The sequence below is a fragment of the Ranitomeya imitator genome, chromosome 1, assembly GCF_032444005.1.
Source record: "Ranitomeya imitator isolate aRanImi1 chromosome 1, aRanImi1.pri, whole genome shotgun sequence".
Taxonomy (NCBI): domain Eukaryota; kingdom Metazoa; phylum Chordata; class Amphibia; order Anura; family Dendrobatidae; genus Ranitomeya; species Ranitomeya imitator.
Window position 1 is genome coordinate 118,553,292 of NC_091282.1, and position 18,161 is coordinate 118,571,452.

The 18,161-nt window shown below is 44.0% G+C and overlaps 1 protein-coding gene across 2 annotated transcripts in view; it reads right to left on the bottom strand.

Annotated features, from left to right (window-relative positions):
* IQGAP2 (IQ motif containing GTPase activating protein 2) overlaps positions 1 to 18,161 on the bottom strand; it is a 416,134-nt gene that overhangs the window by 191,724 nt on the left and 206,249 nt on the right. For both annotated transcript variants that reach the window (XM_069750108.1, XM_069750099.1), the window contains exon 3: positions 11,699 to 11,855. In XM_069750108.1, coding sequence (XP_069606209.1) covers positions 11,699 to 11,855 — 157 coding nt within the window. The remainder of the gene's footprint in view (positions 1 to 11,698; positions 11,856 to 18,161) is intronic.

Below are 18,161 nucleotides of genomic sequence, written 5' to 3' on the forward strand. Positions count from 1 at the left end.
CAAAGGGGGGGGGGGTGTCATTTACTATTTTTTTTATTTTGATCACTGAGATAGGTTATATCTCAGTGATCAAAATGCACTTTGGAGCGAATCTGCCGGCCGGCAGATTCGGCGGGCGCACTGCGCATGCGCCCGCCATTTTGCAAGATGGCGGCGCCCAGGGAGAAGACGGCCGGACGGACACCGGGACGCCGGGTGAGTATAAGGGGGGGAGATTAGGGCACGGGGGGGGCATCAGAGCACTGGGGGGGGGCATCGGAGCACTGGGGGGGGGCATCGGAGCACGGGGGGGGCGGGATCGGAACACGGGGGGGGCAGCCACACTCCGCCCACGCACTTCCGCCCGCTCCCCGCACTTCCTGCTGCAGCGGTTCTGCACATCAAATCGCAGTAAAACCCGCAGATATATTTTTGATCTGCGGGTTTTACTGCGGTTTGGACCTCACAATGGAGGTCTATGGGTGCAGAACCGCTGCGGCTCCGGAAAAAGAATTGACATGCTCCTTCTTTTTTCCGGGAGCTATTCAGCGCGTCTTTTTTTTAACAATTTCCGGACCATGTGCACAGTGTGTCCTGTTTTCCATAGGGTACAGTGTACTGTACCCTGCATGGAAAACAGCTGCGGAACCGCAGCGGCAAAACCGCCGCGGTTCCGCGGTAAAAAACGCACTGTGTGAACATGGCCAAAGAGGAACAGTTGCAGTATGTACGGTAGAGGATCATCGAGAAAGCATCGAGAATCACTAGGGAACGCTGAACTTAAAAGGGTATTCCCATTTCCAAGATCCTATCCCAATATGTAGTTGGTGTAATAATAATAATAATAATAGCAAATCCCTCCAATTACAAATGTAGTGTTGTTCTTCTGATTAGCTATGTCTCTTACCCCATGTGCAGGGCATGACTTTACCTTCTTAATGTTACAATTTCAAAGTTAAGGAATGTATAAATGAGATTTTGCCTGGAAAATGACATGAATTTTAGTTCCTTTTGTGGGACCAAGAAAAAGCAGACAGACACTTGGTTTAGCTTGGAAACTAGCTGCTGGATAGTATTATTGAGATTTAGGGCACGTTAGGTAACATCCAGTAATATGTCATGGATCTGGGTCAGCTCCTCCTGGCACTGACTCCGCTCTGTGACAAAAACAGCTACAAAATGTCAATTTTTGGAGAGAAGAATGGCGTTGGCTCAGGTACAAGAACTGATACTGCATGGACTCTGAAGTAGTTGTCCAGAGGCTTCTGAGTGACAGGCCTGTCGGTTCACAGTGTTATTTACAGACACAAACGAGATTTGTCATCTGGGCTATGACAGCGGCTCGTCTTGCCGTCACTTATCGAAGCTTCAATGAGACGACTTCAGATATACGTGAGGAAATAACCAGCAGAACTGCAGTCTACTCCAGTGATAACGCACATGGGCACCTAGCACCCGCCATGATATCTTTAAATATTGCACTTTAACATGCAAGTATAGCAGCTAGTGTAGCATGTGACGTACACCATAGTTATGAAACAGAAGACACGTCTCCGACAATAACACATCTATAAAATGGAGTGTGCTTTAGGTTGTATTCCCACATAGAATTTCCTCTGAAAACCTCTCGCAACAGAGATGCCACTGGGACATCATTGCAATAAAGGTGAGGGGAGGTCGCACATTTCACCCTTTGCACAGAAAAGAGTGAATGTCGCGCTTACATCTGCAGCATAAATTACATAGTTACATAGTTATTAAGGTTGAAGGAAGACTATAAGTCCATCTAGTTCAACCCATAGCCTAACCTAACATGCCCTAACATGTTGATCCAGAGGAAGGCAAAAAAAAACCCATGTGGCAAAGAGTAAGCTCCACTTTGGGGGAAAAAATTCCTTCCCGACTCCACATACAGCAATCAGACTAGTTCCCTGGATCAACGCCCTATCAAGGAATCTAGTGTATATACCCTGTAACATTATACTTTCCAGAAATGTATCCAGTCCCTTCTTAAATTTAAGTAATGAATCACTCATTACAACATCACATGGCAGAGAGTTCCATAGTCTCACTGCTCTTACAGTAAAGAATCCACGTCTGTTATTATGCTTAAACCTTTTTTCCTCCAAACACAGAGGATGCCCCCTTGTCCCTGTTACAGGTCTATGATTAAAAAGATCATCAGAAAGGTCTTTGTACTGTCCCCTCATAAATTTATACATTAACATAAGATCACCCCTTAGTCTTCGCTTTTCCAAACTAAATAGCCCCAAGTGTAATAACCTATCTTGGTATTGCAGTATTGCAGACCCCCAATCCTCTAATAACCTTGGTCGCTCTTCTCTGCACCCGCTCTAGTTCAGCTATGTCTTTCTTATACACCGGAGACCAGAACTGTGCACAGTATTCTAAGTGCGGTCGAACTAGTGACTTGTATAGCGGTAAAATTATGTTCTCCTCATGTGCATCTGCAAAGAGTTTGTATGTTCTCTCCGTGTTTGCGTGGGTTTCCTCCGGGTACTCCGGTTTCCTCCCACATTCCAAAGACATACTGATAGGGACTTTAGATTGTGAGCCCCATTGGGGACAGTGATGATAATGTGTGTATACTGTAAAGCGCTGCGGAATATGTTAGCGCTATATAAAAAAAAAAAATAAAGATTATTATTATTATTATGCCTCTTTCAATGCATCCCATTATTTTATTTGCCTTTGTAGCAGCTGCCTGACAATGGTCAATGAATATGAGTTTGTCATCCACCCATACACCCAGGTCTTTTTCATTGACGGTTTTGCCCAGAGTCTTAGAATTAAGCACATAATTATACATCTTATTACTTCTACCCAAGTGCATGACCTTACATTTATCCCCATTAAAGCTCATTTGCCATTTATCAGCCCAAGCTTCTAGTTTACATAAATCATCCTGTAATATAAAATTGTCCTCCTCTGTATTGATTACCCTGCAAAGTTTAGTGTCATCTGCAAATATTGAAATTCTACTCTGAATGCCCCCTACAAGGTCATTAATAAATATGTTAAAAAGAAGAGGGCCCAATACTGACCCTTGTGGTACCCCACTGCTAACCGCTACCCTGTCCGAGTGTGCTCCATTAATAACCACCCTTTGTTTCCTATCCCTGAGCCAGCTCTCAACCCACTTACACATATTTTCCCCTATCCCCATTATTCTCATTTTATGTATCAACCTTTTGTGTGGCACCGTATCAAAGCTTTTGAAAAGTCCATATACACTACATCCACTGGGTTCCGTTGGTCCAATGCAGAACTTACCTCTTCATAGAAACTGATCAAATTAATCTGACATGAACGGTCCCTAGTAAACCCGTGCTGATACTGGGTCATGAGGTTATTCCTCTTCAGATACTCCAGTATAGCATCCCTTAGAATGCCCTCCAGGATTTTACCCACAGTAGAGGTTAAGCTTACTGGCCTATAATTTCCGAGTTCAGTTTTTGTCCCCTTTTTGAATATTGGCACCACATCTGCTATACGCCAGTCCTGTGGTACAGACCCTGTTATTATGGACTCTTTAAAGATTAAAAATAATGGTCTATTAATGACTGTACTTAATTCCTGCAGTACTCGGGGGTGTATCCCATCCGGGCCCGGAGATTTGTCAATTTTAGTGATTTTTAGACGCCGCCACACTTCCTGCTGGGTTAAGCAGGTGACATTTAATTGGGAATTTTTATCACTAGTCATTTTGTCTGCCATGGGATTTTCTTGTGTAAATACTGATGAAAAAAAGTCATTTAGCATATTGGCTTTTTCCTCATCCTCATCCACCATTTCACCCAGACTATTTTTAAGGGGGACAACACTATCATTTTTTAGTGTTATGATTTTTCACAGCATGTGCATGGGATTTTTTATCGGTCGTCCATGACAGCACCACAGAGGGGATCAGCCCTTCAGGAACAGGAAACCTACAGATACATAAGGGCGGCACCTCTCCCACGCATCAGTTGGTTTCCTGTTCCTGGAGGACAGGATGCCCTACAGATCATCTGTATTTCATATGGATACCCAGGCCGGCTGACCGACCCAGGTAGCGAGGGGGCCTCCTACCTCGGTCACTGCGGGTCCCTGGAAGCGCCACGGTGGGTCCAGTTAGGGCTCCACAGCAGTGAGCGGAGCAGGTGGAGCAGAGTCCGGAGGATGTCCGTCTCCTGAGGCCAGCGACGGAGGTAAGTATTCCCCCCCCCCCCCGGTCAATCTGATCTCCCTGCTCCTCTGGCCTCCTTGCCGGTAGTCTTGTCCGGGGCATCTGACACGGCGATGTGCGTCTGGGTAGGCCGTGGTGCCGTGCTGCTTCCTCCCTGGGTGCTCGTCCCGGCGCCGGAAGTGACGTGGCGGGGGGGCGGGACCGGACCAGAAGTCTGGTGCTGGCCGGCTTCTGTTGCAGACTCCGCTGTGCTGAGGTGCGCAGGTGCAGTGTCGACAGCAGCGGTGATGTGGGGGTGGTTGGGGGCTAGGAGGAAGCTGCGGGTGACCTGCACGGGGAGAGGGCAGAACCCCTGGCCACACCCCTGCTGACACTCCGGATTCGGGGGAGGACCTATTTAAGGTGCACCGAATGCTGCTGGGCTGCTTGTGAGCCCATCTGCAGCAATGGATGAGGCAGAAGCTCCCATCGGTGAGCAGGAGCAGGACAGAGCCTCGGAGAGGTCCCATGCAAACCCCCAGCCGAAGACCCTCGGACGCAGTGATCAGCCCAGTCGCAGGACCTCGTATAGACTGAAGGATCCGGTTCACTCCCCTACTAATTTGGTACCTACCGCTGCTGCCTGGGTAAGAGATCTTCGTGAATGTACCCTGATGCAGTCTTTTTCTATGTTTTTTCCCCAGGGGAAAAAATGCGCTAGTAAAGTAAAGAATCTATTCCCCAAAATTTCTACAGAATTACCCCGCTCAGGTCCTCTCCAGCAGAAGAGGTGGCCCTGGAAATGAAAATTCACGACTTGCTCAGTAAAAAGGTCCTATCAGAGGTGCCGGAGGGAAAATGGGGTAGAGGATTCTACTCTCCTCTGTTCCTAATACGAAAACCGGACGGCTCCTTCAGAACAATTATCAACCTTAGAGCACTTAATTTTCTGACCGTACAATCGTTTAAGATGGAGACTGTTAATACCGCAATAAAATTACTGTTTAAAAACTGCTTTATGGTGGTGTTAGATTTAAAGGACGCCTATTACCATATCCCCATTTATGCAGGCCACCAACAATTCCTTAGGGTAGCGGTCCAGTTAGATGGGGTGGTCAGACAGTTCCAATATAGGGCCCTCCCTTTTGGCATATTGGTCGCTCCTCGAGTATTTACTAAAGTCATAGCTGAGGTCATGGCCCACCTACATGAGTCTGACATCCTGGTAATCCCCTACCTCGATGATTTCCTTATCGTAGGTAAAACAGCGGATCACTGCTTAGAGCAGTTACAAAAGGTAATGTCTGCCCTGGAGCGACTAGGATTGTTACTAAATATCAAAAAGTCCTGGTTGCAGCCCATGAGAGTGCAGCAATTCTTAGGCCTGACATTGGATTCCCAAGATCAGGAATGCCGTCTACCTCCTGATAAAATAGTTTGCCTGCACAGTCAAGTCCTAAATGCCTCCAATAACCCCATCATGTCCCTTAGAAAAGCGATGTCTCTTTTAGGCTCTCTCTCGTCCTGCATTCCCGCAGTCCGATGGGCCCAGTTTCATACAAGAAAACGTCAGGGCGAAGTATTATTACACCAAAAAATCTTAGGGGGTAGCATTGAGAGCCAACTGACTTTGTCCCAAAATACTATTGTATCCCTCGAATGGTGGCTAGACCGGAATAACCTGTCCACAGGGGTCAACTGGGAATATAACGTAACCTGTATAATCACCACAGACGCTAGCCCTTCTGGTTGGGGGCTCACATGGGTGAAATTATAATCCAGGGACTTTGGAACCATCTTCAGATGGAAATGTCCTCTAACCTGAAGGAGTTAATGGCAGTGGAACAGGCAGTTAAAAGACTCCTTGTCTATCTACAGGGCCACCACGTGCGGATATTCTCCGACAATCGGGTCACCATGGCATATATAAATCATCAAGGAGAAACCCGTTCCAAATCCCTGATGAACATGGTGGATCATCTGTTCCAACTAGCAGAGGAACACTTTCTCTCGTTAACTGCTCTTCATATAAGAGGGGTAGAAAATACTATGGAGGATTAATTAAGCCGCAACACCTTGAGGCAGGGAGAATAGTCCCTAAATGACTCAATCTTCAACCTTATTGTGGAAAAGTGGGGTCAACCAGAATAGGGTCATGCCGTGGGACTTAAACTTAGTCCTCATGGCCATGACAGAAACCCCATTTGAGCCAATTTCTTCAGCCTCTATTAAGATCTTGTCTCTTAAAGTAACCTTCCTGGTAGCCCAAACATCAGCTCGTAGGATAGGCGACATCCAGGCGTTATCCAGGCTTCCCCCTTACATGCAACTTAGGGATGATAGAGTGATACTTTCCCCTGATCCAGCATATCTTCCTAAAGTAGTGTCCAGATTTCATAGAACACAGGAAATAGTTCTTCCATCCTTCCTCCCTAATCCTACTAATGATAAAGAAAGGAAACTACACACTCTAGACGTAAGAGCATGTATCCTAGAGTATCTAGCAGTTACTGATCCTTGGAAGTTAGATAACGCCCTATTCGTGTCCTATCAGGGTAGTAGGAAAGGTCAGAGCATCAAAATCTACGCTAGCTAGGTGGATCAGGGAGGCTATTTCACTGGCATACGTCTCAAAGGGCAGGCCTGCGCCTGAAGAACTAAGAGCGCATTCCACTAAAGCTATGGCTGCCTCGTGGGCGGAGAGGTTGGAGGTGTCGATCGACCAAATATGTAAGGCTGCTTCTTGGTCTTCTCCAAACACATTCTATAACCATTATAGATTAAGCCTGGGTGCTTCCTCGGACCTCTCTTTTGGTGTAAGGGTGCTGCAAGCAGTAGTCCCTCCCTAAAAAGTTTAATCTCTGTAATTCTCTCTGTGGTGCTGTCATGGACGACCGATAAAGTCTTATACACCGGTTAACGGTGTTTTTCAGAGTCCATGACAGCACCCGTACATACCCTCCCGTCTTCTTAAGTTCTGGGTGTACATCTCTGCCTTATTATATTCCACTCGTGGTGGATAGTTAGTAGTAGTATCGTTGTGTATAAAATATATTATTAACCTTGGTAGTCCTCTTGTGCTCTGTAAACCAACTGATGCGGGGGAGAGGTGCCGCCCTTATGTATCAGTAGGTTTCCTGTTCCTGAAGGGCGGATCCCCTCTCTTTGTGTTGCTGTCATGGACTCAGAAAAACACCGTTAACTGGTGAGTAACTAAGACTTTTTTTTTTTTTTTTAATTCTCAGGACCTATGCTGGCACTGTAAAACATAACAGATTTTCTCCAAGCGAATACACAAATGAAAATCAACTGCATTTTTTGCACAATAGTCATGAAGTGTGCTTCTCTGTGCAAAATTTAGATGAGAAGAATGAAAAATTTGCAGTGATTTAATCCCATACACATTATATGCTGTAAGTGTCCAATGATTGTTTAACACCCCCCTCCTATCCACCCCCTAATTGGAGCTAGACTGAATTTGAGCTCAGGTGATAGTTATTACGCCAACTCAAAACTAGCAGCAGAGGCGGAGTACAGGGCTGACGGCTGATAACGGGCTCTCTGCTTCTTCTCTCGTCTGTTAAGCTGTATGCCGATATAAAAGAGACAAGGGCTTTCAGGTCAAGCTAGGAAATCTATTGGACAATGGTAAGCACAGTGCATGCTGCAGAAATAAAAGATGTTCCAGCAGCTACAATGGGGTAAATAAGTTTTACATCACATTTTTTGTGCTGAAAAAGCCCCCCTCAGCTTACACTCGAGTGAGGGTCCCAAGAAGATGGAGGGGGAGCAGTAGCGGTGGAGCAGCGAGTCACAGGAGGCACAAGCCGAGTGCTGTGGCTAAAGCCTGTGCCTGCTGCCAGCACAGTGAATATTAATCTCTCTTTAATATCGGGCACAGTAGTCGCAGCCGCCGGCTTCCTGCAGTGGCGGGGTGATCACGTGTGCCCGCTACTTAAAGGAATGAATATTCACTGCCCTCCATGCCTATAGGGCAACTGCTGACACCAGAACAAGACGATGCGAGGGAGCGCTGGGACAGTAAGAAGTATGGTTTAGTTTTTATGTTTTTCTGATGGGAGGCCATGCATACAAGGATAGGGAAGGAGAGCCATGCATACCTGGATAGGGAAGGAGAGCCATGCATACCTGGATAGGGAAGGAGAGCCAAGCATACCTGGATAGGGATGGAGAGCCATGCATACAAGGATAGGGATGGAGAGCCATGCATACCTGGATAGGGAAGGAGAGCCAAGCATACCTGGATAGGGATGGAGAGCCATGCATACCTGGATAGGGAAGGAGAGCCAAGCATACCTGGATAGGGATGGAGAGCCATGCATACCTGGATAGGGATGGAGAGCCATGCATACCCGGATAGGGATGGAGAGCCATGCATACCCGGATAGGGATGGAGAGCCATGCATACCCGGATAGGGATGGAGAGCCATGCATACCCGGATAGGGATGGAGAGCCATGCATACCCGGATAGGGATGGAGAGCCATGCATACCCGGATAGGGATGGAGAGCCATGCATACCCGGATAGGGATGGAGAGCCTTGCATACCCAGATAGGGATGGAGAGCCATGCATACCTGGATAGGGATGGAGAGCCATGCATACCTGGATAGGGATGGAGAGCCACGCATACCTGGATAGGGATGGAGAGCCACGCATACCTGGATAGGGATGGAGAGCCACGCATACCTGGATAGGGATGGAGAGCCACGCATACCTGGATAGGGATGGAGAGCCATGCATACCTGGATAGGGATGGAGAGCTATGCATACCTGGATAGGGATGAAGAGCCATGTATACCTAGATAGGGATAGAGAGCCATGCTTACCTGGATAGGGATGAAGAGCCATGCATACCAGGATAGGGATGAAGAGCCATGCTTACCAGGATAGGGATGGAGAGCCATGTATACCTGGATAAGGATGAAGAGCCATGCTTACCTGGATATGGATAAAGAGCCATGCATACCAGGATAGGGATGAAGAGCCATGTATACCAGGATAGGGATGAAGAGCCATGTATACCTGGATAAGGATGAAGAGCCATGTATACCTGGATAAGGATGAAGAGCCATGTATACCTGGATAAGGATGAAGAGCCATGTATACCTGGATAGGGATGAAGAGCCATGTATACCTGGATAAGGATGAAGAGCCATGTATACCAGGATAGGGATGAAGAGCCATGTATACCAGGATAGGGATGAAGAGCCATGTATACCTGGATAAGGATGAAGAGCCATGTATACCTGGATAAGGATGAAGAGCCATGTATACCTGGATAAGGATGAAGAGCCATGTATACCTGGATAGGGATGAAGAGCCATGCTTACCTGGATATGGATAAAGAGCCATGTATACCTGGATAGGGATGAAGAGCCATGCTTACCTGGATAGGGATGAAGAGCCATGCATACAAGGATAGGGATGAGGAGCCATGCTTACCTGGATAGAGATGAGGAGGCCATGCATACAAGGATGGGGATGAGGCGACAATGCATTCCCAGCTTATACTCAAGTCAATAAGTTTTCTCAGTTTTTTTGTGGTAAAATTAGGTTCCTCGGTTTATACTCAGGTCAGCTTATACTCAAGTATATACAGTACAGACCAAAAGTTTGGACACACCTCATTTAAAGATTTTTCTGTATGTTCATGACTATGAAAATTGTACATTCACACTGAAGGCATCAAAACTATGAATTAACACATGTGGAATTATATACTTGACAAAAAAGTGTGAAACAACTGAAAATATGTCTTATATTCTAGGTTCTTCAAAGTAGCCACCTTTTGCTTTGATGACTGCTTTGCACAGCTGATAGTCCTACAGAATAGACTGTTAGAATTTGTATTATGGCAAGAAAAAAGCAGCTAAGTAAAGAAAAACGAGTGGCCATCATTACTTTAAGAAATGAAGGTCAGTCAGTCCGAAAAATTGGGCAAACTTTGAAAGTGTCCCCAAAAGCAGTGGCAAAAACCATCAAGCGCTACAAAGAAACTGGCTCACATGAGGACCGCCCCAGGAAAGGAAGACCTAAGAGTCACCTCTACTTCTGAGGATAAGTTTATCAGAGTCACCAGCCTCAGAAATAACAGGTTAACAGCAGCTCAGATTAGAGACCAGGTCAAAGCCACAGAGTTCTAGCAGCAGACACATCTCTACAACAACTGTTAAGCCGGGATCACACACAGTGAGATACGGCTGAGTCTCGCTCTTTAAAACCAAGCTCTGGCACCAGCACTCCAGAGTGGAGCGTGCGGCCGCACAGCAATACATAGAGCCGCACGCTCCGCTCCGGAGTGCCGGTGCCAGAGCTTGTTTTTAACTTGCAAGACTCGGCCCTATCTCGTTGTAGTGTGACTGCGGCCTTAAGAGGAGACTTTGTGCAGCAGGCCTTTATGGTAAAATAGCTTGTTTGGGCTAAAGAACACAAGGAATGCACATTAGACCAGTGAAAATCTGTGCTTTGGTCTGATGGGTCCAAATTTGAGATCTTTGGTTCAAAGCACCGTGTCTTTGTGTGACGCAGAAAAGGTGAACGGATGGACTCTACATGCCTGGTTCCCACCGTGAAGCATGGAGGAGGAGGTGTGATGGTGTGGGGGTGCTTTGCTGGTGACACTGTTGGGGATTTATTCAAAATTGAAGGCATACTGAACCAGCATGGCTACCACAGCATCTTGCAGTGGCATGCTATTCCATCCGGTTTGCGTTTAGTTGGACCATCATTTATTTTTCAACAGGACAATGACCCCAAACACACTTCTAGGCTGTGTAAGGGCTATTTGACCAAGAAGGAGAGTGATGGGGTGCTACGCCAGATGACCTGGCCTCCACAGTCACCAGACCTGAACCCAATCGAGATGGTTTGGGGTGAGCTGGACCGCAGAGTGAAGGCAAAAGGGCCAACAAGTGCTAAGCATCTCCGGGAACACCTTCAAGATTGTTGGAAGACCATTCCCGGTGATTACCTCTTGAAGCTCATCAAGAGAATGCCAAGAGTGTGCAAAGCAGTCATCAAAGCAAAAGGTGGCTACTTTGAAGAACCTAGAATATAAGACATAATTTCAGTTGTTTCACACTTTTTGGTTAAGTATATAATTCCACATGTGTTAATTCATAGTTTTGATGCCTTCAGTGTGAATGTACAATTTTCATAGTCATGAAAATACAGAAAAATCTTTAAATGAGAAGGTGTGTCCAAACTTGTGGTCTGTACTGTATGGTAATTTGCATTTTAATGCATGAAATAAATATTTGACAACAGAAAAACAGAACTTATTGGTGAATCAGTGTGTTAAGTGTGGCATCTTCTCTATGGGCGAAAGTAATATTTGTTATTTGGTAAATATAAAGCATTAATGTAAAAAACGCATTAACCGGGATTTAAGTTTATGAATAGGTTAGTTAGCAGTCTGCGCCCAGTCAGGGTTTGGAAGTCTACTTTTTAATCCACATTTTTATTTAGCTTAATACTGTAGGGTTAACACACACCTGCAGAACAGTACAATAAAGGCTGATGTACGAACCTTAAACCTTGTCTGTTCCACGTCATAAATCTTCTTTTCAGATATCAATTTAGGAGCAAAAAATCTGCCTAGCTTTGCCAAATAAACCCCATTCCTTAAACCTTCTTCCAATTCTGTAGTTGGCGGCAGTTCTTCAGCAAGACAAGCTTCCATCCACCTGCAAGTAACAAAAAGTATTTAGGCACATGGAACAAATCCATTCAAAAGACCACTTCATTAGTCTCACTTTTCTTTTTTTGTTAAGACATTTGCTCATCAATCCCAATCCAGCTGTGAGATATACAACACGGTTGTCTGGCGGTATGTGTCAAAAAGATACGAGTCTACATATGTATCTAATAAAGACTTTGTGGGTGCCAGGAACAGTTATCAGCGAAAAATATACTCGGAGCAGCAGAGGGGCAACTAGATCTTCCAAGGCCCCAACATATTACATGTAATTCTGGTCTTTTCAGGTGTATCAGAAAGATCTGTATAATAAATGTATGTACTGTATAGATCTTTATTGTATACTAGATGGTGGCCCGATTCTAACGCATCGGGTATTCTAGAATATGCATGTCCACGTAGTATATTGCCCAGCCATGTAGTATATTGCACAGCCACGTAGTATATTGCACAGCCACGTAGTATATTGCGCAGCCACGTAGTATATTGCGCAGCCACGTAGTATATTGCGCAGCCACGTAGTATATTGCCCAGTGACGTAGTATATTGGTCAGCCACGTAGTATATTGCCCAGCTAAGTAGTATATTGCACAGCGAACTAGTATACAGCACAGAGCCACGTAGTATATTGCCCAGCCACGTAGTATATTGCCCAGTGACGTAGTATATTATTATTATTATTATTATTATTATTATTATTATTTATTGTTATAGCGCCATTTATTCCATGGCGCTTTACATGTGAGGAGGGGTATACATAAGAACAAGTACAATAATCTTAAACAATACAAGTCATAAATAGTACAGGAGGAATGAGGACCCTGCCCGCAAAGGCTCACAATCTACAAGGGATGGGTGAGAATACAGTAGGTGAGGGTAGAGATGGTCAGGCAGCGGTTTGGTCGATCGGTGGTTACTGCAGGTTGTAGGCTTGTCGGAAGAGGTGGGTCTTCAGGTTCTTTTTGAAGGTTTCAATGGTATATAGTATATTGCCCAGCCACGTAGTATATTGCCCAGCCACGTAGTATATTGCCCAGTGACGTAGTATATTGGTTAGCCACGTAGTATATTGCCCAGTCACGTAGTATATTGCCCAGCTACGTAGTATACAGCACAGAGCCACGTAGTATATTGCACAGCGACGTAGTATATTGCCCAGCCACGTAGTATATTGCCCAGCCACGTAGTATATTGCCCAGTCACGTAGTATATTGCCCAGTCACGTAGTATATTGCCCAGTCATATAGTATATTGCCCAGTCACATAGTATATTGCCCAGTCACGTAGTATATTGCACAGCGACGTAGTATATTGCCCAGCCACGTAGTATATTGCCCAGCCACGTATGTCACAGGTTAAAAAATAAACACTCACCTTCGGATCCGAGGGCCCCTTGCAGTTTTAACATACTCACCTTCGGATCTGGCGCAGGCGATGAGCGCGCGGCTGCCGCCATCTTCCGTTCCCAGGATGCATTGCGAAATTACTCAGATGACTTAGCGGTCTCTGGGTAATTTCGCAATGCACCACCAGGAACGGAAGATGGCGGCAGGCATGAGCGGCTCGGCGGACAACGGAGGGCGAGTATAGCAGGTTTTTTGTTTTTTTTAAATTATTTTTAACATTAGATTTTTTACTATTGATGCCGCATAGGCAGCATCAATAGTAAAAAGTTGAGGACACACAGGGTTAATAGCGGCGGTAATGGAGTGTGTTACCCGCGGCATAACGCGGTCCATTACCGCCGGCATTAACCCTGTGTTAGCGGTGGCTGGAGGGGAGTATGCGGGCGCCGGGCAGTGACTGCGAGGAGTAAGGAGCGGCCATTTTCTTCCGGACTGTGCCCTTCGCTGATTGGCTTTTTTTCTGCGACCAATCAGCGACTTGGATTTCCTTGACAGACAGAGGCCGCGACCAATGAATATCCAGACAGAAGGACAGAAAGACGGAAGTGACCCTTGGACAATTATATAGTAGATATTTATACAGTATGTATGTATACACACACACACAAATGAATGGAATGATGGTGTTGTGCATACTGTTCCACTTCGAAAGGACAGCAATCAGCAAGCTACCACATAGGGCGCAGTCACATGACCATAAAAATCGGAACGAGATCAGAACACAGTGCACGGACTGGCCGGCAACTCTCCTGATCCAAGAGTGAGTGGTCGAGAGAGCCGACGGCCAGTCCATGCACAATTTTTTAAACAATATTTTTGTTAGGAAGTTAGAAGGGTTAAAGGTTGACCAGTGATTTCTCTTTTTTCCACCAAAATTTACAAAACCATTTTTTTTTTAGGGACACCGAAAAGTGACACCATTCTAAAAACTGCACCCCTCAAGGTGCCCTAAACCACATTCAAGAAGTTTTTTTTAACCCTTCAGGTGCTTCACAGGAATTTTTTCAAATGGTAAAAAAAGGAACATTTAACTTTTTTTTCACAAAATTTTTTACTTTAAACCCAAATTTCTTTATTTTCACAAGGCAAACCGGAATGGACTCCAAAATTGTTGTGCAATTTCTCCTGAGCACGCCAATACCCGATATGTGGGTGGGGTGTGGGGGAAGTATTGTTTAGGCGCACAGCAGGGCTCGAAAGAGAAGGAACAACATTTGAATTTCTGAGCGCAAAATGGCTGGAATCGAAAATGGATGCCATGTACCATTTGGCGAACCCTTGATGTGGGAGGTTTCCACTGTTTAGGCACAAGTGACCCTATTATGCAAACTAGACCCCTCAAGGAATGTATCTAGATGTGTGGTGTGCTCCTTTAACCTCCAGGTGCTTCACAAAAATGTTTAACCTAGAGCCGTGAAAAAAAAATCTAATTTTTACCTCAAAAATGTACTTTAGGCCCAAATTTTTTTTTTATTTTCCATAAAATTTGTTGTGCAATTTCTCTTGAGTGCCCCGATATGTGGGTGGAAATTACTGTTTGGGCACACGGCAGGACTTGGAAGGGAAGGAGCACAGTTTGACTTTTTGAATGAAAAATTGGCTGGAATCATTAGCAGACGCCATATTGCATGTGGAGAGTCACTGATGTGCCTAAACAGTATAAACCCCCCACAAGTGACCCAATTTTGGAAACTAGACTCCTCAAGGAATGTATCTAGATGTGTGGTCAATACATTGATTTCCCAGGTGCTTCACAGAAGTTTATCATGTTAAGCTACTAAAATGAAAAAAAAAAAAAATCACATTTTTTCCCACAAAAATGTTATTTTAGCCCAAATTTTTTATTTATTTTATTTATTTTCACAAGGGAAATAGGAGGAATTGCACCATAAAAATTGTTGTACAATTACTCACGAGTACGATAATATCCCATATGTAGGGGAAAACTACTGTTTGGGTGAACAGCAGGGCTCAGAAAGGAAGGAGTGACATTTTGGAATGCAGACTTTGATGGAATTGTGCGTGGGTCATGTTGTGTTTGTAGAGCCCCCAGTGTGCCTAAACAGTAAAAAAACATAACAGACCCCATTTTGGAAACTAGACCAAAATTATCTAGATGTGTGGTGAGCACCTTGAATCTCCAGATGCTTCACAGAATTTTACAATGTTGATCTGTGAAAACGAAAAAAAAAAATGTTTTGCATTTTCATGAGGATAACAGGAAAAAATGGACCCCAAAGTTTGTTGTACAATTTCTTCTGAGTACACAGATACCCCATATGTGGTCAAAAACTACTTTTGAGACACATTGCAAAAATTAGAAGGGAAGAAGCGCCATATTGAAGTTCAGATTTTTCTGGAATTGCTTTAGAGTGCCAAGTCACATTAGCAGAGCCTCTGAGGTGCCAGAACAGCAGAATTCCCACCCCATTTATGACCTAATTTTACAAACCACACCTCCCAGTGAATTCATCTAGGGGTGCAGTGATCATATTGACACCACCTGTTCCTCACAGCATTTTATACCATTGAGCGGTGAAGAAAGAATAAATACATTATTACCACTAAAATGTTGTTTTAGCCCCAAGTTTTTAATTTTTCTAAGGGCTAATAGGAAAAAATGGATCTTAGTTGGATGTAAAAAATTACATGAACATGCAAATACCCTACATGTAAGCGGGAAATACTTTTCAGGCACACTGCAAAGCTCAGAAGGGAAGGAGCGTCATATTATATTATATATCAATTACACATCTTGATTAATTAACCTAGGGATGCAGTGATCATATTGAAATAACAAAATTTTATACCATTGGGCAGTGAAGAAAAAAAATATACATTTTTACCACAAAAATTTTGTTTTAGCCCCAGATTTTACATTTTCTCAAGTTGAAATGGATAAAAAGGCGGCACCAAAATTTGTCCCATAATTTCCGATGAATGTAAAAATAACCCTTATGTGGCTGTACAGTACTGCTTAGTCATATGGAGAAACTCTGGAGGGACAGAGAGTTACTTGACTACTGGAGAAAGATTTTCCTAGAATAGTTTGTGTACTCCATATTACATAGCAAAATAAGTAAAGACACAACACCCAAGAGGATAGGTACTGCTGAAAGCTGCGGACACAAAAACGGGTCCTGCGTGACAAACCCGTGGAAAAAGGTGATCAAATACAAGCCCGGATCTTGTTGCGTTACACAGCTAGTGGACTTCTACGGAGGGGAAGCATGTATGATTAGACAACTTTATTCTTCAGGTCAGAGCATTTACAGTGATACCAAATTTATATCAGTTTTTTATGTTTGGCTGCTGTCACACACTAAATTAGATAATGTTAAAACACCTTAGGACAAAAGTAAAGACTATAGGATAATTAAAAAAATAATAGTGATAATTACCCTTGGTGTTAAAACAAAGTAAAGAAGTGGAAACCACTCATAACCAGAAACAACCCAACCACCAGAGTTATGGATGCACCAGGAAGACCAGACTGGATCATATAAAATAATATCTTTATTAACTGGTAGCAGCGATACAGAAAAATATAACAATATAAAATTATAAGGAAACAAACTGTGTGCGAATCAGGACAGTATATATTATATATTTAAAAGAAGAATAAACCCATAAGCACAATTTATATAGAAATCACTAATGAACCTGTGCAAGGTAATTAATCCGCAAAATGGGGTGTAAATAATCCCCTGAAACTATTCTAAAAATGAAGAATATAAAAATACGTGCCAAAGTGTAAAAATAAAAATAAAATTATTATATAAAAAATATATATGACAACAAGTGGAAATTACACGAAGACTGTGCAATACTGCAAAAATATAAAGTGCTTAAGTGCAAAAAATGAACTCAGGGAAGGATCCACTCATGCACATAGGAAACTCCCTTGAAAACTGAGCATTACTGCAAGATAATAAAGTGTTAAGTGCACACAATGTGTAATGCAGGGAAAAATACTAATGAGCATTACCTTAGGGTACCTCACCGTCCTGAACACGCGCACACACCCGACGAGCGTTACGGAAATGAATTCCTTCGTGACGAATTGGGAGGCAGAATATCCAAAAACCAGCAATTCAGGAATTGCTTTTTTTTTTTTTTTTTTTTATTATACCGTTCCGCGTATGGTAAAATTGATAAGGCAGCTTTATTCTTCGGGTCAGTACGATTACAGAGATATCACATTTATATTTTTTTAATGTTAAATCACTTTTGTGGTAAAAAAACGATTTATTATTTTCAGGGCTCTGCATAATAAACATTAGTGAAATACTTGGGGGTTCAAAGTTCTCACAACACATCTAGATAAGTTCCTTGGGGGGGTCTAGTTTCCAATATGGGGTCACTTGTGGGGGTTTCTACTGTTTAGGTACATCAGGGGCTCTGCAAACGCAACATGACGCCCGCAGACCATTCCATCAAAGTCTGCATTCCAAAACTCCACTTCTTCCCTTCCGAGCCCCAACGTGTGCCCAAACAGTAATTTTGTCCCACATATGGGGTATCAGCGTACTCAGGACAAATTGGACAACTTTCGGGGTTTAATTTCTCCTGTTACCGTTGGGAAAATACAAAACTGGGGGCTAAAAAAATCATGTATGTGGAAAAAAAAAAGTTTTTTATTTTCACAGCTCTTCGTTATAGACTTTAGTGAAACAATTGGGGGTTCAAAGTGCACACGACAAATCTACATAAGTTCCTTAGGGGGTTTCCTTCCCAAAATGGTGTCACTTGTGGGGGGTTTCCACCATTTAGGCACATCAGGGGCTCTCCAAATGCGTCATGGCGTCCTATCTCAATTCCAGCCAATTTTGCATTAAAAAGTCAAATGGCGCTCCTTCCCTTCTGAGCTCTGCCATGCGCCCAAACAG